At 31.3% G+C, this 26,485-nt stretch overlaps 8 protein-coding genes across 8 annotated transcripts, besides 2 other annotated features; 3 read left to right on the forward strand and 5 right to left on the reverse strand.

The window, feature by feature from the left end:
• Positions 1 to 185: 185 nt before the first annotated feature.
• TVAGG3_0222330 (beige/BEACH-related family) lies at positions 186 to 8,515 on the forward strand (the record flags this gene model as incomplete). The annotated part of the gene is made up of 1 exon (XM_001330672.1): positions 796 to 8,400. One exon carries the CDS (start codon positions 796 to 798, stop codon positions 8,398 to 8,400), a length of 7,605 nt encoding a protein of 2,534 aa, XP_001330708.1.
• An 803-nt stretch (positions 8,516 to 9,318) lies between these two features.
• TVAGG3_0222340 (protein kinase protein) lies at positions 9,319 to 10,221 on the forward strand (the record flags this gene model as incomplete). The annotated part of the gene is made up of 1 exon (XM_001330671.1): positions 9,319 to 10,221. One exon carries the CDS (start codon positions 9,319 to 9,321, stop codon positions 10,219 to 10,221), a length of 903 nt encoding a protein of 300 aa, XP_001330707.1.
• A 335-nt stretch (positions 10,222 to 10,556) lies between these two features.
• On the reverse strand, positions 10,557 to 12,788 carry TVAGG3_0222350 (RNA binding; the record flags this gene model as incomplete). Its single annotated transcript, XM_001330670.1, has 1 exon — positions 11,808 to 12,551. One exon carries the CDS (start codon positions 12,549 to 12,551, stop codon positions 11,808 to 11,810), a length of 744 nt encoding a protein of 247 aa, XP_001330706.1.
• A 252-nt stretch (positions 12,789 to 13,040) lies between these two features.
• TVAGG3_0222360 (isopentenyl-diphosphate delta-isomerase protein) lies at positions 13,041 to 13,858 on the reverse strand (the record flags this gene model as incomplete). Its single annotated transcript, XM_001330669.1, has 1 exon — positions 13,217 to 13,846. One exon carries the CDS (start codon positions 13,844 to 13,846, stop codon positions 13,217 to 13,219), a length of 630 nt encoding a protein of 209 aa, XP_001330705.1.
• Positions 13,859 to 17,484: 3,626 nt separating this feature from the next.
• Positions 17,485 to 20,531, forward strand: TVAGG3_0222370 (pecanex family; the record flags this gene model as incomplete). Its single annotated transcript, XM_001330668.1, has 1 exon — positions 19,506 to 20,531. One exon carries the CDS (start codon positions 19,506 to 19,508, stop codon positions 20,529 to 20,531), a length of 1,026 nt encoding a protein of 341 aa, XP_001330704.1.
• Positions 20,532 to 20,736: 205 nt separating this feature from the next.
• Positions 20,737 to 20,769: a mobile genetic element.
• Positions 20,737 to 20,769: a terminal%2Cinverted (terminal inverted repeat of tvBac_53III transposon ID:TVAGG3_0222380).
• A 231-nt stretch (positions 20,770 to 21,000) lies between these two features.
• Positions 21,001 to 21,909, reverse strand: TVAGG3_0222390 (ubiquitin-like family; the record flags this gene model as incomplete). The annotated part of the gene is made up of 1 exon (XM_001330667.1): positions 21,001 to 21,909. One exon carries the CDS (start codon positions 21,907 to 21,909, stop codon positions 21,001 to 21,003), a length of 909 nt encoding a protein of 302 aa, XP_001330703.1.
• A 156-nt stretch (positions 21,910 to 22,065) lies between these two features.
• On the reverse strand, positions 22,066 to 22,602 carry TVAGG3_0222400 (cellular macromolecule catabolic process; the record flags this gene model as incomplete). The annotated part of the gene is made up of 1 exon (XM_001330666.1): positions 22,066 to 22,602. The coding sequence occupies one exon, from the start codon at positions 22,600 to 22,602 to the stop codon at positions 22,066 to 22,068; it is 537 nt and encodes a 178-aa protein (XP_001330702.1).
• Positions 22,603 to 25,112: 2,510 nt separating this feature from the next.
• On the reverse strand, positions 25,113 to 26,161 carry TVAGG3_0222410 (uncharacterized protein; the record flags this gene model as incomplete). Its single annotated transcript, XM_001330665.2, has 1 exon — positions 25,118 to 26,089. One exon carries the CDS (start codon positions 26,087 to 26,089, stop codon positions 25,118 to 25,120), a length of 972 nt encoding a protein of 323 aa, XP_001330701.2.
• Positions 26,162 to 26,485: the final 324 nt, after the last annotated feature.

Below are 26,485 nucleotides of genomic sequence, written 5' to 3' on the forward strand. Positions count from 1 at the left end.
GTAGCTCTTTATCTGGCTAAAAATCCTATTATTTGAAAATTCGCATTGTCGTCTAAAACCGCCAGACGACAATAATAATACGAGAGAGGGTCAAAGTTGCTATGTGTCACTTTTCCACAAGAATATAATGGGGGAAAAGTTATCATATAGTTGATCTCATTCACTTAGGTGAGAGATGCATGTAGTGTAATGTTATAAACCGTGGGATTGCTGCTCTAAGTCCTAGGTTCGAGACACAGTGGCTTCATTTTTCTCTTTTTTATTGACGTAAACTATTCAATTTTTGTGTTATCCATTCAAATTTCAGAATTTTTTTGCAGATTTCACGCTACATTCGAAGTTACCTTTTGTAACAACCACCACTGCCTACGAAAGACGAAAGTGTGTCACGATTTCACCCGGAAATCCGACGGTTGTTTAAGAGTAAGCACTTTTGGCACCTACTCATAATAATACCCCAAAAAATTCATTATCGAGAAAATTACATTCCTTAATTATTACGATCTTTATTCATCAATCATCACTCTCAAAGTACCAAGTGATACTATTCCTCCAGGTATATTTGAAGAGAGTGGAGGTGTAATTAGTTTCCCGGTATTTCCGCAGAATGAACAGCGTCAGGTTCTTACGGAATTGCAAAACAACAATGGAAAACTGGAAATCCTTATGCAGTTTGGTTACCAAACGTTTTTCAACGAAGTTGCCATTGATAATCTGAACAACCGCAATTTAATTAATGATTACTATCCATATATATCAACCTACGTTTTACATTCCGCAATTTCATGGCTTATTATGTCAAAATCAGCTAATATTGTTTCTTCTTTATTACCTTTGCTGAAAATTCTAATTTCTTTAGTTAAATCAAAGCCATGCTTTGTTACAAATCAAATCCCATTAATGACAACCATGTTTTACAATCTTTATTCAGCGTATCTTAATAATATTCCGCTTATTTTATTCCAAGATTTCCTTGATTGTCTTAGAGATTTTTATACAGCAGAAATCAAGAATTTTCCATTAAAAGCATACGATCTGCTCCCAGAATGCATCCATGCCATTAAAAAATCAAATAAGAATGGGGCAAAAATTTCTTCCGAAAGCTTATATGCTGTGATAGGGATATTATGTGAGGAGCATCCACATACTTTCCCAAAAACTGATGCAGAAACTATTTTATCCTTGATTTCTCCTTCAATAGCTCAATTAGAAATTTCTGAGCTTTCCTTATTCTCCCACTTATCACCATTGTTATCAATGGAATGCATACATGATATTCTCACGGCATTATCGAAATCTATTATTCCTTATTTAATTACTCAGCAAACTACATTAAAATTCCCTTCCAAAGGTGTCGACAGAGAACAGAAACCTCCAATATATTACCATGAAGTAACATTTCAAATCCACGAAGCGAAAACTTTTCCAAATGGAATCAATTTACGACCAAACATTACATTACCACCGAAAACGAACTTCGAGGATTTATTGTCGAATGAAATACATACGAGATTATCACTGCTTTTAAGGGCTGCTAAACTTGATACGATATTTTTTAGTTATTTCGTAACAGAAGCAACGAATTTCGTAAAGAAAGGACAGAATATCGATCATTTACCATTAGTTATTATGTCTTTGCTATTTTTCGCAACACATTTCTCAGTAATTAACCTTGAAGAACCATTTTTCGAATTTTTCAGCCTTACTCAAGTATTCGATGGAAAATATACGATATTTGATGACATAGAGGACTTTGGCTGCCTCGATGCCGCAAGAAATGCAGTAGTTGAGCTGATAATCAAATCTGCAAATTACAATTCACCATCGTTCATGGCCTGCGCCCAATATCCATTACTCTTTCAAGAACTTATGCACAGAATTATACGCGATCTACAGTTTATTAATACAGATAACTTACTTCCCCTTATTAAGTTCATTATGCCAGCTTCGTTGTACTTCCAGGACCTTGATACTCAATCAGATGACTGTTGCCCGGAGATTGAAGGCGCCAGAGCCGCTCTTTTCCTTTTAATGTCTCATGTTTTGGGATACGACGGTTGCGGACAAAAACTGTTCAGTAATAATTACTTTTCAACATTTTTCCTATCGTTTATGTTCGAAGATGCTCCACGAGAATATGCTCTTACGAATTTACGATTATTTATGTCCGACAACAACAACCCGATTCCGCCTGAATTGCTTTCCATACTAACGCACGTTCTGAATGTTTGCTTTTCCAACTTCCAATGTGAAGCATACCTCGTAATAATTTATGATATGTTGCAAACTCTCAACGAAGTATTGAAGCACAAGCGTTCTTCGACTCAATTGTTTGAGAAATTCAGGTCGTCGTTCTTCCCATCCATGTCAAAGTTGACTACTTTGGCTCTTTCCCAAAAAGTTTTGCTGCAATACATTCAATTCTTCGCTTTGACGTCGAGTTACAAACTTTTGAACAACGCACAATTACAAGCTCTCGAGAACTGTATCTGCAGAGTGTTCAATTCCACATTACCTCAGACATTATGGGTAAAATTAATTCAATTAGTCGCTACAGACATAACTCCTTCCTTAAACCCATCATTCTATATCAGACAACCAGATGCCATCAAACTCATGCTCAAAATATCTCAAGAAACAGATAAATTCCTTGAAGTTCTTCAATTCATCAACAACTTAGTCAAATTTTCACCGGCAAACAGAACAGCTTGTTATGACCATGATGTAGATCTCTATATCATAGCCATGATTAAGAAATTAAAGAATCCACCGATAGAAATCGTGAATGCTTTACTTCTTATCTTCCAATCCGTAGCTGTTTTGTGTTCATCATCAACTGTAGTACAACGATTTGTCTCTCTTTTTGCTCCAATCCGAGGAAAATACATTCCTCAGCATATAAACCTTTATATGCAGATATTGAACCAGATTGTACAGACGACAATGAAACTACCAGTCATGTGGATGCGAATGACGAAGGATAGTGCGAGTTTAGAAGTACAAGGATTAACTGCCAAGCATTTTGAAGACGGATTTTCAATTGCGTTCTGGGCTTTCATTGATTCTGCACAAGCTCAGTATAAACCGATCATCGCACAGTTCACAGATACCCACAATCGTAAGTTAACTTGGTTTTTCTCTGCAACGTCACTTTTCTTTACACAACGATCGGAAACATATGAAAGTACGGGTCGTGTAGAGATGGATGACATACCGAAACAGCATTGGAACTTCTTTATTCTCACTTATAAGACTGATAAAGACCAATCCGTCATGGAAACAATTATAAATTGTAAAAAAGTGGAACCATTAGAGTTCCAACCCATGAAATTCCATGATGGACCTGTTTCTTGCACGATTGGCGGCGTTCTGCCCGATTCTGCTGAAACAGATCAGTTTTCTAGAATTGGAACTTTCGCAATGTTTCCAGTTTTATCAGACAACCATGGATCTATACTATATGAAGTAGGTCCAAGGCTCATGAATGACACAATGCCACTAAAACCTATATTTTACTGTAAGATTTTCGATGATCTCAGTAGAATTGGCGTAATGACCATAAATACTGACGAATCAATCAAAGTATCATTATCTAAGAAGAATGTTAGAGCGACACCCAACTTTTTAGGTGCTTTAATCAACTTATGCAAGGTTGAAATATTAATTCCACTTTTCAGTGAATTGGATATGTTAACTGAAGACAAACAAAAGATTCCTGACTTCCAAAGACAAGTTTTGGAATGTTTCTCAAACATTTTCGCTTCATCTGAAAATGCCCAAAAATCTTTCCATTGGGGACGAGGTTTTGCCATCATTTCTCACTTGTTGTTAGAGGCTGATCGTTCTAATATCAGATATTCCCTCTATAAACAATTCTACGCGATGATGCAGTCAATAACTTTTCCTGTTTTACAGAATGAGATAATGTCCGACATATTATTGAACGTAGACATCTGGTCAAGGTGTGATGATGAAGGACACCTCTTAGTTCTTCGTCATTGGGCAAGAAATCTTTTATTATCTTATAAGTCTATCGTTGTCGAAGTTCTTCCGTTTAAGAGGATATTATCAATATTAAGACTGTATTACTGGTACGAACCAACTGAAAATCCTCAAATTTTGGGAATTGAAAATCGCCAAATGAGTTTGAACATAACTGAAGCAAGGCGACTTCTCCAGTTCATTGCTTTGAATGTTGCGACTATACATCTAACAGTAGATGACATCAGATGCTTGCAAAGCCACTGCATAACTTGTTGTGATAATAATCAAGTGGCAGATTACCTTTGGATGCTTTGCCAGCTTGGAATGTCCAATCCTTCGCCATTAGAGAACCTAAAGAACGTCATAGATTTGACTTCTTTCATTTTCGCGTTATTTACAAGAAATGATCCGAAAATTTATCGTTTCGCTATGAATATTTTCGTAGTTTTCGCAAGAAGGAAACTCACACCACCCGAAAACCTTCCTCAACAGATCTTCCAGATCATTCATACGCTTCAACCAAATAATATGACGCCTTGGCTCTTCGAAAAGGTCATGGAAATGATCAACGATGGGTTATTCGAACTTGTACCTGTTGCTTTTGTCTTCGCTAGGCAAAATGATAACTTAGAAGTGTTATTTAACGCTGTCAAACCAGATCCTTCCATCGCTTATCACTTTTCATGGGCTCTTTGGCCGTTATATGTCTCCAGATACACTAGCAATGAAGAAACCATCAAAACAATTGAGTTTGTCACCCAATGTTCGATGAATTCTTTAGGAAGTGTATTTTCAACGATTGATTTCATTGAAAACGTGTTGAATGAAGATCTGTCGTCCATGAAGCGCCAATTCTTGATAACAGTTGCCGACATAATTCTCAAAAACTCTTCACAAGAAAACACCAATACAAATAATTCAATGAGCTCTCAGAATTCTTTCAATACAAATAATTCTATGAGTTCTATCAATGAAAATGTTGTGAAATTGTTTTTGAAATTATCAAGGTATTACTTGTTATTTAGAAGCATGTGTGAGAAGAATGATTATCTGGAGACACTCTACGAAGAATCTCCATTTTATGAACCAAGAATTCAGCATCCTCCTCCAAAAAGATCTCCATCTGCACAACACATCATTACTTATGACACATTCAGTAACCAGATCAAACATATGTCACGAACAGTGTCAAGCCAGCAAATAAATGACCCAGATCTTCCTGAATTACCTCCATTCATCAGATCTACATCAGGAAGTTTCGAAAATCCAAAGGCGAGTGAGTTCTTGGACCAAATAGAGAAAATGTCACAATATAGATCATTCTCTGTTTTCGGTTTGAGATTCGATCCAGAAGGAAATTGGTTGGATCAAGATTTGGCACAAAAAGTGACAGAAGTTTTTCTGAAATATCGATATTCTGAATTTTTAATGGCAGATTTAATCATTTGTTCATTTTTGTTGCATTCCAAACCAGATGTTGCCATTACTCATGCACATAACATTAAGATAAAAGACGACGAAAAAGAGAAAATCTCAAATGTCGTTTGTTTATTAAATAATCATATGAACAAATGCAACCAAAAGCAGCAAACAATGATAACATGTGAGAAATGTATAGAGAATTCATTTACTCACACAGCAAGAATCAGACCATTATTAGATCAATCAATTGTCCAAATGATTTGTTCTACTTCTGTTGATTATTGTACATTAGTTTCTCAAAATTCACAGAAGATGATAAGTGGATCATCGTATATGACTGATGATTTCATTGGCGAATCATTAGTTAGTGTCGGATCAGTGATTGACGACATCGCATTCCAAAGACGCGAAAACGTAAGAAGATGGAATACTCTTTGGAGATATTTGAGTGTAGAAAGAGCTCCATGGTCATTTTTGTCTCCTGACCAATCTCATTTCAAGAGAGATAATACTGCTTGTTTGTTATTCTGTCCATTCAAATTGAAGAGAAACTTGCATTTCTATAACAACGAAATCAAAGTAAGAAGAGATTCAATGAGTGTTCCCCTTAAATTGTTCGAAGTTTCCGGAAGAATTAATGATGAAATTGATACTCCAAATGAAGACAAATCCCAAATTTTCTTTGAAACACAATGTGTTGTAATTTCTCCTTCAAATGAAAGAGATGCACAATTTGTGTTAACAAAGAAATACCTCAAATTGAATTTCCTTGATAAAAAGAAATGGTATCCGTTGAATACTATTATTCATCTGTTCTTTAGAAGAAGATTCCACAAACCAAATTCAATTGAAGTATTTTTTGACAGTGGCAAAAATTATTTCATTTATTTCCCTTACGATAATTCTCTTGACATTTTACAAAAGATGTCAGAACTGAATTTGCCAAATGTCAAAACACTTCAAACTAAGCCATTCCAAGTCTTCTTCCAGAGCTCTCAAATGACAAACAAATGGTTGGAAAACAGAGTTTCTAATTTCGAATATTTGATGCATCTGAATATAATGAGTGGCCGAACATTTAATGATTTGACACAGTATCCAATACTTCCATGGGTATTCTCTGATTTTATAGATCCTTCTTTTTCATTAGATAAACCAGAGAAATACAGAGATTTGAATAAACCTTTGGGAGTAATGAACAAAGAAAGATTGACAGAAATTTTCAAGAAAATGTCAGAACAACATGAAGCTGGTGAAGCAATTTCTATGTACCAAAGTGCTCCTCTCAATGAACCTTCTGTTTGTAATTATCTTCAAAGAATTGAACCGTTTACATCGATGAACAACGATATTCAGAAATCTTTGTTTGATAATTCTGACCCAATTTTCATGTCAATTTCTGAAACATATGAACAAGTTACACATAATTTGAATGATTACAGGGAATTGACACCTGAATTTTTCGGAATGCCAGAGTTCTTGTTCAATAACCAGGCAAAGAAACCAAATGATGACGTGGAACTTCCGAAATGGTCTAAAAACGCAACAGAATTCGTTTATTTGCACAGAAAAATTTTGGAATCTCCAAAAGTGACAGAAAATTTACATCATTGGATTGATTTGATATGGGGTGTTCGCCAGAAATCTAACAGTGATGGGTTCCCTGAGAATATCTATTCACAGGAAATGTACGAAGACATTTGGTCGACAGAGAAATCAGAAGAAGAAACTCAGAAAATACAAAGTGTTTTGGAATACAACGGCCAAATTCCTCCTCAGTTGTTCACTTCACCTCACCCACAAAGAACATTTTCCATTGATCCGCAATACACATTTACGAGTCCTTGTGGTTTTAACATACCTTTATCCGGTGAAGTTCTTTTGTCAAGAATTGATCCGATGACAGGACAAAATGGTTTGTTGATTAACGCGAAAATCAGTGTTTTAGATGCAAATGGAACGATTTTCACAGCAACGGTTGATTTCTCACAGTACATGAGAATCAACGGAAACCATCCAAAACCAAGACATTCCCATTCCGGTCCTACAAAGTCATCAAGTTCCAATTTGACAGAAATTCCAACAGTTAAACCAAAAAGTGACAAACCAAAAACTGACAAAAAGTTAATGCCTGTTTCCACACCATCTATTGGTTCATTGCGATCATACGATGTAGGAAACATTGACATGGAACATGTCACAATTACCACTAAATCTGTCAAGAATTTGCCACAAATTACGACGAAGAAAACAAGTAATATGTGGTCGAACATCAGACAGAGTTCAATTGCCTGCATTTCTCCAATTACTGGTCGTGTCTACATTGTTGACATGACAACAGGAAATGTAGACAAAATGAACGCTCTCCATAACGACGCCGTTTGTTTGGATTCCGATAGAAACTACATAGCTGTTGCTTTGACAGATACAGCTTTGTGTGTCTTTAGATTGGACAATTTAGTTCTTCCTATTGTTGTTATGCCATCTTACAGATATTCCATTGAGTGTTGCGCTGTTTCTGCTTCTTATTACTTAGTAGTAATGGGAACAAGAGATGGTTCATTGATCATTAACTCTCTCAACAATGGAGGAACAGTTAGATCAATTGATTTACACGGCTGCAGACCAAGACATGTAATTATCACTCATTCTTGGGCTTTTATCGTTGTTTACATGACAGAAATGGTCGAAGGAAGTGAAGCTCACTTCATCTCTGTTTACAATGTGAATGGTGAGTTTATCAGGAAGACACAAATTGACAGTGCAATTGTTGCTTGGGATACATGGATATCTCCACAAGGATTCGATTATATTGTCTTCGTTGATCACAAAGGAAGATTGTTTTCTTTCGAAGTTTTCTTCTTGAATATCGAAAAACCTTTCTTCAGATTTTGGAAGCCGGTATCGTCTGTCAAGTTCTTAGGTGATATTTCTACAGTTGCTGTTGTTACAACTGATGGATTAATTACTTTTATCCCGAATATGATTCAATAATTTATTTTTTTATTTTGTATAATATTTTTATATATTGTTTTGTTTATTTTATTATTTCTATGTTAATTGTGAACTATGTGATAATAGAGAAATTCAGTAAACTTTTATATTTTTGATTAAATTCTAAAAAATCATGTTTCAATAGAATGATTTTAATGGTAAAGCCCCAATAATTATTTAGAAAGTAGGTCATTATGGAAAACTATAGCTCATAACTCATATATATATAGGATTTTTTTCCCCTAATAATAAATTTGAGTGGAGTTTATATGGTAAAACGCAAATGTGTCCTTTATAAATACTTTTTATTCAATTTTGAGAGGAAGATGAAAAAATACTTTTTATTCAATTTTGAGAGAATGATGAAAAAACATTTCACATTTCACTGTGCAAGAAACTTTACGCTTTTGGACCTTTTTGTGAAAAAACCGTAAAAGCCGCCATATAATTAACATTGAGGCTTCACCAGGAAAATGATGGAAAAATTATTATATTATTATTAATGTCCGGTCAAGACGCTCATCCAAACAAATACAGTGAATTGCGAAGTAACTACAAATACCATATTTTATTCAATGCATTTTTTCAGTTGAAAACGGAAAATGAAGAAGAATTAAACTCGATTTACAAAATGATCAAAACAGAATTGATTGATTCAAATAAATATCCTCCTCAATATATAATACGAGTCTTTTTAAATCTTATTCCGTGTAATAATCACTATGCAAAGTCATATTTATCTCTTGCCAAACTCATATCAGATGAATATCAAATCAAAGAGGTCAACAATGTTCAACTATCTCAAACTTCCTATTTTATAAAGAATATGGAATTAAATTAGACAAATCTAAAGACTTCGAAAAAGATGATATTAAAAATCTCGATATTCATACAGAAAATACAATATACAGAGCAATTATGAATAACGACAAAGAAAGTTTTATCATATTCACAGAAAGAGATGGATTTGATAAAAATCAAAAACTTAATAGCGATTTATACCCATTTTCTAATAAAGGATATTCATTACTTGAATTATGTTGTTACCATGGGGCTGTTGATTGTTTCAAGCTATTAAGATCGAAATTTAACTCAGAAATAACTCAAGTATGTCTTCAATTTTCATTTTTAGGAGGAAATCCAGAGATCATGAGTGAATGTTTGAAATATCATAAACCAGATGAAGAATGCATGGAATATGCAATTATTTCACACAACATTGATTATGTTACATTATTGATGAATGAATACAATATAGAGATCGATTTATTTATTTGTGGATCTTGGCAAAATCTTGAAGCATTTTTAGTTTATTTCGATCAAACTAATGATATTAACAAATGCTTTGTTTATTCATCGATATTTAATATTCCATCCCTTTTCGAATACTTCCTTTCACATGGTGCGAATATCAATGAAAAAGATGAAGATGGAGAAACCGCACTTCATCTTGCAGCACAGCATAATAGTAAAGAAACAGCTGAACTTCTTCTTTCACATGGTGCAAATATCAATGAAAAAGATGAAGATGGAGAAACTGCACTTCATCTTGCAACAAATGAAAACTATCCAGAAATTGCTGAAGTTCTCCTTTCACATGGTGCGAATATCAATGAAAAAAATAAATATGGAAAAACCGCACTTCATCTTGCAGCACAGCATAATAGTAAAGAAGCTGTCGAAGTTCTTCTTTCACATGATGCAAATATCAATGAAAAAACTGAAGATGGAGAAACTGCACTTCACATTGCAACAAAATATAATACAAAAGAAACCGTCGAAGAATTCATTTCACATGGTGCGAATAATGCTCTTACATAAGATTTTATTCTTTTTCTGGCAAATTCATAGATGAGTTTTATTAGGAATAAAAATAAAATAATAATAAAAAATTAGTTAAGTTTTTCCACTTATTCTATAAATAAAGCGATTTTTATAGCTATTCCGTACTTTTTCAAAATATAATATTGACGTATTTATTTGGAACCGCGACATGAAGTTAAAGGAATACAATTATCACACCGATTTTAAATATCAGATTGGATTTTCTGACATTACCAGCTGCACTACAGGAGCTAGTCACTAAACACGATACATCTAAGTACAAATCTTCACAGCAAGAGGAGTAGAAACCAGCTGCATCACAGACGCCAGTCAAAAAAAAAATAAACTGCGAGACAAAAGGCGTAAGTATTCAATTTTGAATAGTTTACATCATTTTTTTAATGCCTTATTGGCAACAATATGCTCGGCTTTGCAATTCTTGCCGTCCATATAGTTCGGCAAGTATGGTAAACCTCTGCATGATCTGTGTTTAAATTTCATGCAATTAAGTTAAAATCTAATTTCAAATTTCCACTCCATCGGCTATTATCCATGTTACACGAGCTTTGTTACAATCTAGTTAAAAGAAATCTCATAAACTGAGATCAATTTTAGCGAAAAATCATTTAATAACTTTTAAATTTTCAGAAATACTCAAAATTTTCACACAAGCAAATTGTAGTTATAAAATTACAGACTTACCATTCCACAAAGTTCTGATCTTTTAACGAAACATACTTGATACTTTTTATAAAAATCTTCCTTTCGGGTTACTCGTTTCAATCCAACACCTCAAATGGCTACATAAATTATGAGCCATTACCAGTACAAAGATGTGATCTCTGACGTTGTTAAATTTTCAATATGAATTTGAAATTCATTATTGTTGATTCTATTTTGTTTTGTAACTATGGGAATAGTGTGATATTATTTCCATAGGTAAAGCATCTGTTTACCTGATTATCTAATATCAGATAATCTAATCCTGAACAGAGTATTTAAATTTTCTGATAATATCTATCTACTTACTAATCTTATGTTATATATTAAATAAAATTGATTTTTTATACCTGGGACAAAAGGTGTAAGTACCATGTGATATGAAATTGTGAGAATTTCATAGAATATTTTGAAAACTTTCTCTCAATTTAAAAGTGAACTTACGCCTTTTGTCTCGCAGTTTATTAAAAAGATGGTGTTAACAGTGTGACTCTAAATAGCTTTGTTTCTGCCAAATTAACTGTTGATTTAATCATAATCATGAGGAGGAACATTATTTGCAACAGATAATTCTCCATCAGGCGGATTTCATATTTTCAATGTACAAGATTTTGTTCCTTGAATTAATGTTTTAGCATCCTCAACAGTAACATTTGAAGGAGTTGTCATGGTCCAAAATAATTCTTTGAGGATTTTCCCCTCCAATAATATTATCTGTAATTTCCATGTATTTTACATCGATCAAAACTACATTCTTGTAAATTTTAAAAAAATTGTTTGACTTTACGCAATAGAAATAAAATAATCTTTTACTAACAATTTTGGTTAAATTTATCATGGAAAAAGGACAATATAAAGGTTGATTAAATGGTGATCTCGTATCTACCTCTGGTTTCAGCTGATCTCACTATATTTATGTGAGCCATGGAATTTAGTTGCTTCTTCGGAACCGAAACATTAATTGGTTGCTGAGCAGCAGAAGAATTATTATATCCGCGATAATTAGTTGCTTTATGGCTATCTCCTATTCTGGCAGTGATTTGTTTTCTTGTTGGCTGCTGAATTTGAATGTTTGAAGGTTGACTAATCTTCATTATCGCTCCATTTTTTTTAATTACTTCCACACTTAAGATATTATCTCCTACCTTGAATCCAGTAAGTTCTGTTGCTGCCTTGTATGCATTACTTGGATTTTTATACTGAACAAAAGCAAATCCAAGAGATCCCCAATCTGTACGAGGAATTTGTACGTTTAAAACTTCACCGACGCGGCTGAAGAATCTGTTAACATCGATTATTTCAATATTTGGCGGTAAGCCTCTAACTATCACAATTCCAATTCCATCGGCTGATATTCTCCGATTTTCGTCATCATATTTAATTATTTGTATGGGAATATTATTGAATTTACTGTAGTTAAGTCGTGCAATAATCAAATTAGCTGCATTTTCGCTTTCTGCTTTGATAAAACCTATTGTTCCTTCAATTCTGCATTCAAGGATCGGCGCTACCTGCCCAAGATATGAAGCTAAATAGTTTGCATCGATATCCAAAGGTAAATCTCTTACAATCAAAGGATACCCTGGGTTAAACCTTCGATTATACATTGAAATGTCAAAATATGTTGTCAATTTTATAGATCTAAACACATTCATGTATAGCATCACTATTGCTTATATACTAAAATTTATCCAGATGAACGTTATATAATTCAATTGAGAACATGTTAGTTTTTTACATCGAGTCTTAAAAAATGTATACAACATTATTTTAAGAAAAATAAAACTATACGTTAAAATTGTAAACATTTTTTGAATTAAAATTTGTGATGATTTAAAACCTTGCATTGAAAAAATCTAATTTTTATCGAAAAATATATTCAGATTGTATTGTTGGTATTGGAAATTTTTTGTCATAAATTTCATTTTTCTGACAAGATAAGATTACGCCTAGATATTGCACAGTTAACTGCGATGCTTAAATTCCAAGATTCAAATAATATAGAAGAATTTCAATTAATTTGGGATATCGAGCTATTTACCGGGTGTTTTAGCCATTGTAAATGATTTATTCAAAATGGCTTCAACTAGGAAGAGTTTAACTTCAAAAAATGATAAAAGCACTGCAAGTAACTTGGCTGTTTATGTAACCGGTGTGTGCAGTTCCCAAAAGTTATATGATGTATACAATGCTGCATAAATACTTTTCGATTAAAATTTAATAAAAATTATTTTATTGTGAAAGCAATAAAAAGCTTTTAATCATTAAGCATTTATTCCAAATCAAACGGTTTCAAAGAAATTTCTGACTCTGGAATATTTTTATTTTCACACCATTTATTCCAATTCTTCTGAAGGAATTGAGTCCAAATCTTTTTGATCCAAGGTGATAGTTCTTGTGGTTTCTCATTAAGCCACTGTTCAAATTCTGCCTGAGTTACCCATCTCACTGCTTGAACTTCTTCTGGGTTTGGATTTATTTCTTTGACATCATAATATCCAAAAACAACATGATCAAGTTCATATTCTGCCCATCCATCCTCATAAATAGCTTTATAAACAAATGATCCCAATTCTTGAAGATGAGCATCAGAAGAAAGCTTGATATTCAATTCAAGATCGACTCTTCTAACAGCCGCATCAAGAACGGCTTCTTTTGGTTCAGGATGTGAGCAACATGTATTTGCCCAAATCAATGGGAAGGTGATTTTATTAGATGATCTTTGTTGGAGCAAAAGCCTTCTTTCCGAATCAAATAAAAACAAGGAAAATGCTCTGTGTAAAAGTGGACCCTTTTCAGTGCGATGTGCTGTATATTTATCAGCTTCGCCAACTGGATTGTCATCTTTATCTACAAGGACAACATGAGCATTTTGCATCTGATTTTGTTGTTCTACAGACATTTTTAATAAGAAGTGAAGAAGAAATTGTCACTTTTTGTTAAAAATTCCATTTAATAGAGACTCTTAAAATATTATAATTAGTCATTTATTCGAATTATATTGATTTCCTAAATTCAATTATGTATGATTATTTTCGTTTCAAATTTTAAATTTTGAATCAACTTCAGAAATTCGATTTATCTTCAATAAAATTTTGAGAGAAATATTAAAACAAAAGCTTTTCCTAGTTTACATAGCCAAAAACTAAGCGTTTTTCATGGAAAATCAAAAGAATATTGTTGTTTTATTGAGATTTTTTTTATTCAGAATGAAGAGACTCTTAAAATTCTTTTTAACATTGAACACTCAGTTACATTACTCCTATACTATCATTTTATGTTACAAAAGAAGTTCTCTCCACATAGTTTATTTATCAATATACATAAAATAGTAATGGATAAGCTTCTTAATAAATTGAATCAAGAACATCACTTCTTTTATATGTTACATGTGCTGTTGGGCACACAAAGTATTATGATTTTAAATTCTCTGTTTTGATAATGAACTCAAAACTTGATTAATTACCAATAAAAACGCCTTCTTTTTAGAAATATATATACATGGGCAAATGGCGGGTTATTTGCCCGCCACACTCAATTTGAACGATAGGTGGCAGGATATAGATGGGGAAAAAATTGCCCTTACAAAAAGTATAAAATTTTCTTTATTTTTTTGTTTTTTGAATTTTTTTGAATAGTTTACTATCATTTCATCATGATATTAAACGAGAAATTATACTTTATTATTAAAGTTGATTCTATTTCTAAAGGAATTTGCGTTTTTAAATTTTTTCTAAAAAATCACTCTTATTTTTTTTTCTCCGCCGCCCGCCACTGGCGGGCTCTCAATTAGGGTAATATAAACTATTCAAAATTTCAGAATTTGAATAGGATGGCGACGCCACCTTCAAAGATGAGTCTTTTAATGCAATAAAAATATTCTTTTGGGCTTCTACTTCGATATACTATTGGAGGATAGGCTCCGCCAAATGGCGGTCGTTGACCACTTTGAACGAACTTTCGATTTTTCTATCAAATTCACATTTCCATCAATAGATTAGCTACAAGTCATGATTTATCGTATTTATGTAGAATCTAGCCAAACCTACCATTAATATATGAGCGCTAATTATTTATCAATATCGAATTGTATTATCTTAGAAAATTCTCTATAGTAACTATAAACATAACTAAATTGGGGGTATCTGACTTACAAAAACAAGATAGATATCAAAAATAAATCAAAATTTTATTTTTCAACAATTAGAAAAGATTTATAAGCCGTATGAGTACTCGAAAGCAACTTGAGGAGCTTTCATTTGTATTTGGGTTCGATTACATCATATTTCTTTCTATGTTTGGGTAGAAAATAAGCTGATTATTTTTTGTTTGGATTACTGCAAGCACAATGTAGGGATCATGCTGTGCTCCTTTAGTATTTGGTATCTTATTGTTTTCACAGATTAAAGAACTGTTCATGATTGAAATTGAATTTGAAATTCTTTTTCGTTTCATATTTCACAACTCATTTTGAACAAAAGTTCATCTAGCTTCCATGTGATAGGGAAATGCATTATATTTGTCATCTATTAGTGAGATTTCTTATACTCAACTAGACAACAAAAAATGTCATCCCCGCCACTACAAATTTAGGTTGTCACTTTTCCCGCCATTTGCCCATGTAAAAGGTAGTCCCACGAAGAATCTAAACTACAGATTTCCAAATAAATAAGATAAATAGAATCAGTAGGTTCCAAATATGAATGATATGATCTTAGTTTGAAAAGTTACTAAAAGAATAAAAAGATTTGTGAATTACGTTTTAATTTCCATAATTTTTATAAATTAATTATCATGTTATGATTTACATATCAAATTTAATTTCAAATCTAAGTAAATATCAATATTCATTATTTGTTATTCAAATTTAAGTATAATTAGAGCTTTTGAATAAAACCATAATATTCCCAGCTTACATGATTATAGTTTATTATGTAATATCCGGTTTATCAGGGAAATAATAGATTTGAATTCTTACTTTTGAGGATTTGACTGAAAATAGTATAATGATAATGGATCACTACAGAATTATTTTATATTCAATAAACCATTTTGCGTAAATGGTGGTTCTTATCATCTATCAAATTTCGTAAGAAGTCTCTTAAAAATCTTGGAGTTCTTCAAGAAACGATCATGTTCAAGATACATGTCGAGATACTTTAATAAAATTAATCATAAATCGAAGCAAAACATCACATTTGTTAATAATTTCAAGTAATATATAAAATTCAAGATTATAATGTCTACTGAATGCTAACAAAAACGAACAAAATCTCATCTCTTGACGAGAACATTAATATGATGCAGTTTTTTGTTTAGATCTAATATAAAAATGAATAAAAACTTTACTTTTACACTTTTCATTCAAGTATTTTACTAATATAGATCATGCTTTATCAATGCTTAGTACTATTCTTTTTAGAGTAAAGGATAATAAGAAAGATATTTGTGATTTAAAATAATTTTTTAAAATTCACCTTTAACTCATCACTCTGTGAGATGTAAAAAGCATTCGCATTACTCATTCTGCTTAATTGATCAACTCAAAATTCCAAAAAAAATTCAAAAAATCAAAAATGAAAATCAAAAATTTGATTTTTCTCTTGAAAAAATCAATTTTCAAAAAAATTTGGAAAATCAAAGTATTGTATAATTAATCAAATCATCAAATGGAATCGTTTTTACTCATAAAAAACATCTATTTTTTGATTTGGATATCATATTTATTAAAAACTCATTCTATAGTTGATGCAATGTCATGATTGCTGTTGAAAATATTATTTCCATAACAAAATTCTTATTTTAAGATAGTAAAATAATAAAGTTTTTATTTCAACAACAACAAGTAAATAGATGAATGGAAACGTACTATATTCGCATAAATGTAGTAACTATCATCTATATTTGAGTTATGACTATTCCAATCAAAATGTATAAAATTGAAATCAGAAATATCAAACAATTATATTCGGTACTGTGCATTCATTATAGAGGTCATCGTAATTTATAAGTAATTTATATCTAAAAGCCGACTTTTTTTTTCTTATTGCAATAATTTTCTCAAATTTTAGTAACTTTTTCTATATTCAAGTTATTTGAATATGTATCATGAGCGACGTAAGAACTCAAAATTACGAGGAATTCTGTCGTTGCATTTTCGAGATGTAAAATTTCGATTTTTAATATGGGGATTTGGCAGGTGCAATCTTGATGTTATCTCCATGTAGAAGTACTATTGCAATATAATTAAAATTAACGAAGTTGATTTTAAATTGCATAATGCTGGGGAATAACTGACAATACAACTAAGTATACTATATAAGATAGTTGCTAATTGGAGTAATAAATTAGGCTCCACCAATCATTTCTTTCATCTCTGCCATAACGAGCAGAAAAGAAGCGAACAGTAACCCTAGGAAAAAAGAAGAAGGGTGTCACTTTTCGTGGGACTACCTTTCCCATGTATAGAAATATAGATTGTTGGCTAATAGATTCTGTCGAATAAAAGAATTTGTAATATTTTTTTTTCTTCCACTTTATGGAAAATTTCGCGGAGCATGATCTTCCAATTCTCACTTCTGGATTCGGCATGAGAGTCGGGGGATCTACTAATGTCGCGCTAGCAAGAGTCTTTTCAATTATATTCTTTTCCGGATCTTTCGTTTATCCTTTAATTGGAAACCCTTCACTTGCTTGGAAAATAATATATTCATTACTATTCATGCTAGCACAGTTTTCAATCAAATTTTCACTTTATATACTATCCTTTCTCGTTGATAAATCTTTCGAAATTTCGTCTGACAACGAAGACGAAGTAATACCAACAATTGAAAACAATTCGAACTTGCCACAATCATTGTGGGATCATATTCGCGATTTTTCAAAAGACAAACCTTTTACAGAAGATATGGTTATAAAATTTATTTCTGACGGCTACAATCCAGAAGATGTATACATGTTTTACACAATAGTAACCAGAAATGATTACAGTTTAATCCGAAATCATCAAAATTCAAATAAAAATAAACGCGGTTTGTATTTAAACTGTTGCGGCTCTATAATTCCATTCAGAATAACTCGTAAGTTCGTCGAATCCGTTTTTCCTAATAATAATTCGTTGCTTTATGTTTTAATTGGTTCAATTTTTATCTTTTTTACATATTTTTTAAGCTTTTACGTTAATATTATCTTTCCTACGTGGTCAAAATATTCGTCGTAGCAAATTTAGGCATTTCTATTCATCTTTTTTTGATGCCACCAGATTCTGAGCCGTATTCGCTTACAAAAGGTGATATATCAAACGGAATCACACGTATATTCACTTTTACACTTCTTTTCGCGTCAATTTACGGTTTATACCTCATTAAAGACAAAAAATATTATATTTCCGATTTAGACGTTACAATATCGTTTCATATCTTCTACTATCTCTTCAGAATACTTACAATTGTAGTTTCAGGCTTTACTTTTGTTATGATTCACTTTTTAATTTCATCACCTTTAAATTTCGTTCATTACGTTCTAGAGAACTTCAACAACTACGCGTTTGGTTGTGCAAACTCTAGAGATATTCTACATGCAATTGCTTTGTTCATTCGAGGTTCATTTTGCGTTTTAATATTTTATTTTTTAGATTTCAAGTCGAAACCGCTTCGTGCTTTGTCAATACCATTAACAACGATCATTATACAATTCCCTATACTCTGGACATCGAATTTTAAAGAAAATTTTCGTCATATATATTTTTCAATGTTTTTAAGCGTTTTTCACTATGCGTTCAGTTTCATTGGACTCTATGTTAATCGTAACATCACAATATACACAACAGTACTCACAGGAATTTGTTTAATTGTTGAATATATTTTTCCAAGAATTTTATCAACGAACAGATACTTTTTAATCACAACAAACATATATTACTCAAAGAATATCATGTATTCCATCATCAGATACATGACTCCTCATTTAATTTCTCCAATTTTGATTGGCCAAATTTTAAATTTTAACAAATCCTCAAAATTATTTATGAGTATCACGTGTGTTAATGCTATTACTAAGTCATTTACAGATCCACATACTTTTTTCTTATCACTTTTCACTTTTACTTTTTTATTTAATTATGATTTTGTTTTTTCATCGAAAACATGTGCATTATTTCTTAGTTTGATGCTTGCACGTAAGTATTATAGCATCAAACCAGTATTACAAGTACAATTATTTACATATCAATACAGATATCCAGAAGATTTCGTTGTTCTTCGACTTTTTCAATTAATTTTAAGATTTTTCACATTTCCTACTTTTGTTTTTTCTCTTTTATTTGGTAATTTGTATAATGATGTTGCAGGAATGCATGTTTATCGATTGATATCATCATTGAAACCATCCAATTTTTGGGAAAGCACTGATTCTATTTCTATTTCTAAATCATTGACTGCATCATTAACAGACCATCTTGCAGAAGTTCCTGTTTATTATTCTATTTCTAAAACACTTGAATCATCATTTTGTCAACTGATTTTTTCAGGAAAACTTGGTGTTGTTGATGCAGGAAGTAATAAATGCATTTATTCATTGAAATTATTTCTAGAGATTCATATTGTGTAAATTTCAGAATTTCAGGGCTTGAATATACTAATGAAACTATTTGTCACACGTCAGAAAGAAACACATTAACAGACACAAGACTTAGTTTTGAAGATTCTATTTCTGAAAATACTTCTCAATCATTTATTTCTTTGCAATGTTCTTTTCGATTTTTAGCTAATAAAATTCCATTAGATACTATTGAAGTCAACAAATATAGTTATCAATCATGGTTCTCAGGTATTTCGCAGGAAGATCTCAAGAGATGTTTTCTTTTGACGCTAAGTCTTGTTCTAAGAGATTATGGAATTTTCGAAATTGTTGAAAATCAACAAGAATTTGTTAATGATGATTTAAGAGTTCTTTCAACAATTGGAGCAAAATTTTCAGTTGATGACCAAATGAAAATCCAGAAAATCATTGATATTATTAATCATTCTATTGCAGAAGGTTTTTCGATTCGAGTTAATAAGATTATTTGTTTGTTTTCTGAAACGAATCATTATGAAATTGAAGATGATGTTGATATTGATATTGATCGTTTTGATCTTGAAAATATTCTTTCGTCATTTACTCGTAGATATTTAGCAGTTACATGCGGTGTTGTATTAGGATATAGCACAGATATTGCATATATTGATGAATTGTTTGTTGCAATTCCAGCAAATTCACCTGAATTCGAAGATTCATTTAAGAATTTCCAAAAATATATTGTTACTATCCAATCTAATGAATATTTGTTGATATTTAAGAACTGCAATTCTCATTGGAATTTCTTTTCATATAATAGTTATGCCGCACGTAGTTTGTGGCAAAGCGAGGCCACTTCGTGTCTTTATTTCCAGAATGATAATCAAGAAAGAAATTCGATCCAATCTAACCATTTCCATTTGAATAATTTAGTTATTCAAGCTTGCAACCAACCTATTGGATACCCTGCATATGTTTCTCCTGTTCTCACATCATATGCACATCCTCATGAAATCAAAGTTTTTTATTAACTTTTTTTATTATTTATTGTTTTGTATAAATATTTATTTTCATTATAATTTTTGTGTATAAGGGTGCACTTACCAATATTATTTATCCCAATTTTCTAAGGTAAATTCTTAATATTTTTTTGGTCGGAAAAAAGTTATTATAAAAATACATATTATGATTGTTATACTTTTTTGCTATTCTAATAAAGATATATTGATATTGTAAGATAAAGTCAGAAAGTGGTAAGTTCACCCTTAAGTCTAAAATCTGTTCTTACAAAAAGTTCAAATAATAGCATTAGATTAAAGGTGCACTTCACCCATAGGACATGGTCTTCAACTAATCTGCTTAAGGTTAATTTTCAATGATATTCAATCAAAATCGGATGTGCGTCAGTGAACCATTAAACAAGTACAAATATTAAAAAAAGATAGAATTTAGCTTTTTAGATATTTTATTTGAATTCACAGGAAAAAAAATAATAATGTATTAGAGTTTTTCAGGTGTAACTAAAGTTCCACCCCATTCGATGACTGTGAAGCCATCACGTTTGAAGGTTGGAAGTTCTTGTGGCTCGATTTCACATGGATTATCTAGAGGGAGGGCTGCGAAGAAGATTCTGTTGATGTTGTCTGGTTTCGGTTCCACGTTCATTGGACACATCTCGTCGAAGTTTTCAAACTGGAAGGATACTTTGACATATTTGTATTCGTGGAGCTTCGGACACCAGTAGGTGATGAAATCGCATATCTCTGTGTCGTTGAGGTTCATAGACTTAAGACAATCTTCAAAGAAAGAGACACTCTCTTCACCTTTGATAATGAATCCTTTGTCCATATTGAGATTAGGATAGAATATTGTTTCCCAGAAGAGATACCGAAGCTTTTTTCCTCTGTGGAGAATTTCACCTGATGGGTGAGCTCTTACATTCCACGTGCTCTCTTCGTCGAATGAAGGATACACGAACGAAAAATCTCCATAATTAATTTTGATACTTACTTTCGCATCTATTTCTTCCTTTGGATACAAATAGATCACTGGTTTTGCACCACGTAATCTTAAATAACCCTTAATTAAGCCACTAGGAGAAACATCATAATCACTTAATTTTTTATCATCTTGAAGATGTTTATAATAATAATGAAGACTTATTCCATTTGGAAGTATGCCTGTTTTCTCATAAATTCGTAATTTAAGTTCAGAGACATATGAATTTATCTTATCACAACAAACATCGATAGTCTTGTCTTTATACAGAATATCTATGTATACTTGAAATGTACAATCATATTCAGTTGGACCTTTAAAATCAACTTCAGCTTCGATTATTGAGCATTTATGAATTTTATAATAAGCTAGTGTTCGATTATTTTCCAGAATCGTTCCATTATAATTCATTATTTGATAATTTATTAGAAATCCTGTTTCTTCTTTAAACTTTTGTTTTAATTCCTCCACTGTGATATTACAATCTGAAATATCAAGAGGATAATGAACATCATTAAGTAAAACTACTACTCCATCATGAAGTATAAAGTATGGTTCCTCACTATATTATTTTAAAGTGCCACTATTTGGCACAGGTTTATGGCATTTATATAAAAGTTGATTCTTAACTGGAACACCTGATTTATTCTGGAGCAATAATTTAAAAGCCTCGATTGTAGTATTCATACTAATATCTTTGAAATCTAACTGCTTCTCCTTTGCGAAATACACATAAAAATTTCTTAATTCCTCCTTATTTTGAATTTGTGAATTTGAATTTTGTTCCTGAGTTTTATTTTTAGTAAATGAAAATACTGTATCAAGAAGGCTGATTCCAAGAATAGATGAAATGGTTTCCGAGATTTTATCAACTTCTGCCTGTGTAACTAATTCTGAGGTATGTGCATGTCCAAGCATCATAATCATATCTGATTTGCCATGATATTTGGATAAATTTGTGAATAAAGTTGTGAATTCTTGGGGAAGTAGTTTTGAATTATCAAGAACATTGCAAATATCTGTTGGGTTTCTCGTGGATAAGAATGTTTCATTATCAATATAATTGGAAATGTTTTTGCCAATGAGTTTCCAGTCAGGTTCCATGAACGATCAATTAACAAAATCAAAAATGAAATGAAATAAATTCAAGAACATGTGAAAATTTTCGAATTAAAAAAACTAGAATTCTAATATACCATTATATATCCTATTCCGAGTCAAATTTATTTCATCATTCAATTTTAAATTTCCACCATTCAATTTTTTAGTGTGATTATCGTCAGATGACTATCGTTTTTATCTGCGTTGTAATATGTTGTAATAGACGTATATTTTTATAGTGATTAGGTGACTGAGTCGTAAAAATTTCAACTTTCCATGATTGAAACCTTGGGCCAAAGGAGGTATAATTGGTTGAATTTAATCGATATTTGTATAATGCAACCTAATAATATAAAGCATATTTGTTTCAAGGATTATTGCAACTAATGATCCAAACAATCAGTTTTTTACTTGAAATGATTTCAAAATTGTAGAATGAGGGAACATTTACAGTACTTCTGAAAACTTCATGGTAAGAATGTTATGCATTACTCGTTCTCTAAAAAAATTGAGAAGAACCGCGCTTATCGGGCAGATTAGTCACTTTTCTCCTTAATTAGAGGGGAAGATTTTTTCCCTTGGTACGAAAAAATACCTGTATTGATATAAACAAGCAACTTAACACGTGTAATATTAACAATTGAACATGGGCGATGAACAGTATTTTAAAAAATAAAAATAATTTCTCAAATATTTTAAATCCAAAGCTAATTCTTTAAATTTTGATAAAAAGTTATTATTAATGAACCACCATGATTATACATTTAGTTCTTCTTATCAAAGAGATTGATCAAAGCTGCTATTCGGAAGACGGCAAAAAACTTATTAATGTTACAGATTCATCACCAGATCTTTTAATATCAGCCAAATGCGAAATAATACAAGATAAATGCTTTTATCAGCTAACTTCATTAATATCTTTTTCATTTGAAGAAAACCCTAACCTAACAATAATTGGATCGCAGAGCTTTTATTCTTGCATAAATCTTAGTAAAATAAATTTATCGGTCTGCAATAAACTTATAAAAATATCTGATTCTGCATTTGAGAAGTGCAATAAAGTTACTGAGATACAAATAAATTAAGGATGGTTTTTGTTAGTAAAACTTTTTTATGTATGGTATTATTGAAAGAAACACAAACGTTAATATACAATACAAAAATCAATCAGATCTTATCATAACTACAGATTTATTTGTAATGAATCCAAATCAAACAGAAATATATGAATTTTGTGGAACATATTCTGGCATTACAATTTCTAAAGCGGTAAAAATAATTAAAGAAAGAGCTTTCGAAAATATTGGCATTACAAGAATGAACTTTGAAATAGATTCACAACTTTTAGAGATTGAGAATTACGCATTTATAAATTGTTCAAAGTTAAATTCACTTGACTTTTCACAAACAATTTTGAACGATATTGGTATAGAATCATTTAAAAATTGCACGATTTTGACCACTGTGACTTTTGCTTTAACTAATTTGGTTATAAAGAAAAACGCATTTGCAAATTGCGTTAATTTAGAGAACGTTAAAAATATTTTGAGCATCCCTAATGGTTGCTTTTCTGAATGTGCTAAATTGAAAAATGTAAATATATTAGAAAATTCAAAATTAATTGGCTCTAAATCTTTTGAGAATTGTTATTTATTAGAAAATATTAATATTCCATCAACTGTTCAATTTATCTCAGAATATGCATTCATTAATTGTATCAAACTTAAATCAATCATTTTCGTAGAATTAAATTCTCTTGCCAATATATCTAAAAACTCATTTTCAGGATGTGATTCACTAAAAAACATCAGTAATTTTTCATCGAGCAAATATAAATGCATTGATAATACTCTATACTATATTAATGAATCAAATGAATATCTCATCTTTCATCTTAATCATTCATTAGATAATTCTCTTTGTATCAACTGCACTGTTATATGTAGCTACTCATTCAATGAATGTAATAATATATATAACATCAGTATTCTATCCGAGAGTGTCAAATTGATTGAAAAATATTCATTCATTAACTGTCTTCATCTACAATACATTAATTTTCCTCTTTCAGTCCAAATTGTTGAAACTCATGCATTTAAAGAATGCCAATCAATTCGATGCCCGCTTATAATTGAGAACACAAAACTTGACTACCTTAAAATGATCATAAGTTCAGGCATTCCTCGACAACTCGTAATTTCATGCGGAGTTTATCATGATTCTAATAAACTTCAATCAATAAAAAGATATCGTAATGCATCAGCTATATTTCTATTTGGACAACTATCTAAATAAAACACTTTTTCTAATATATAACACATAAATAAATCTTTCTGAGTAATTTGATATGCATTTTGCATAATTAGAAGATTGACCTTGCTTTCGATTGACTTAATTTTGTTGACCAATTATCAATATACTTAAACAAAATTATTTATTTCATCTTAGAAATATAAAAATTATCAAATAATTACATTTTAATCAACATTAATGAAACAACAAATTTATATCAGGTCAATTAGACTTTTCCGTATGCAAGTCTATCCATTCTATCAAGTAAATTCTTAAGGGAGACATTTTCATTAACAAGTCTTACAATTTCAGCCTCAACGAAGCCAAAACCAACAGCACTTATTGGCTTCTTCCCTTGTTTAGTAGGATTAACAGATGAAATTGAACTAGTTGTATCTTTTTGATTCTTTCCTTTTACAGGAATATTTTGCGTTTCCTTGATTTTTTCCAAACCATCTGTCAAAGACTTGAGCTTCTTCTCTAAGTCCTGGATTTCCTTTTTCTCGTTATCTTTCTCAGCTTTAAGTTGATCATCATACTTTTTTTGAATTTGGTCTAAATCAACGGGAGACTTATTTGTTTTAGGCCTTCTTATATTATCTGATGGTTGTCTGAGTTTCTTATCCAATTTGTCTGAAAGTTTCTTTGAATTTGACGAATTTAATGAGCGTTGCTTTTGAATTAGATCTTTTAACTGATTAGACAACTGGGATTCTTTTGATTTTAATTCTTTTTGTTCAAATTTTGCATTTGCTAAGCGTTTGTCATGTAAATTCTTTGCTGCTTGGGATAAAAACGACGTCTTTCCATTACTTTTTTCATCAGAACCGTATATCCCCTTTGACATTGCACTCGTTTTCTTTCGACTTTCAGCATAGAAATTGGCTTGTTCTCTTGCATGATTCAATTCTGCTTCTAATGATTTAATTTCACGCTTCTGCTGATCCCTTATATTGTTGATTTCCATCTTGTGCGTATTTTCGAGAACTTCTAACTCAAGCTCGTATTTAGAATTAATTTGATCGAGTTCGACTTCAAGCTCGCTTATTTGATTATTCTTTCCTTGAATGTTATTATCGATTTCGTAATTTTTGTTGTTAAGAATTTGCAAAAGCTCGGCGATCTTTGCATTTAAATTTTCGATTTCTTTATCTTTTTGTTTGATAATCTCTCCAGCCCCATTTTTTAACTGAATCATCGATGTCGCAAGTGATTTCGATTGATAATTTACTGTTAACGCTATATTTGTTGCAGTCATTTTGGAAAAAACTGTACGTTTAAAAAAAATTCACCAAAATAAAGCATGAAAAGAATTAATGTAATCTGGTATGCATGGCATTATAACATCATTTAAAATATACTAAATTGCAAAGTCTAAATCCCTTTTTTGCTCTTTTCATTATTAATTGTTAATACAGCATCTCATATGGTCTGTCGTAATACAATTTTAAACTTTACATCCATAATAATAAGTGTAGTCGCTTATATTTTTAATTTTGATTATATCAATGTTCATTCAAGATGATTGGAGCTTTATCTCCTTTACTTTAATATAATTATGCTACAATTTGAAACTTTTGGTTGTGTTATTTTA

This window comes from Trichomonas vaginalis, chromosome IV (assembly GCF_026262505.1).
Source record: "Trichomonas vaginalis G3 chromosome IV, whole genome shotgun sequence".
In the NCBI taxonomy this organism is placed as follows: domain Eukaryota; phylum Parabasalia; order Trichomonadida; family Trichomonadidae; genus Trichomonas; species Trichomonas vaginalis.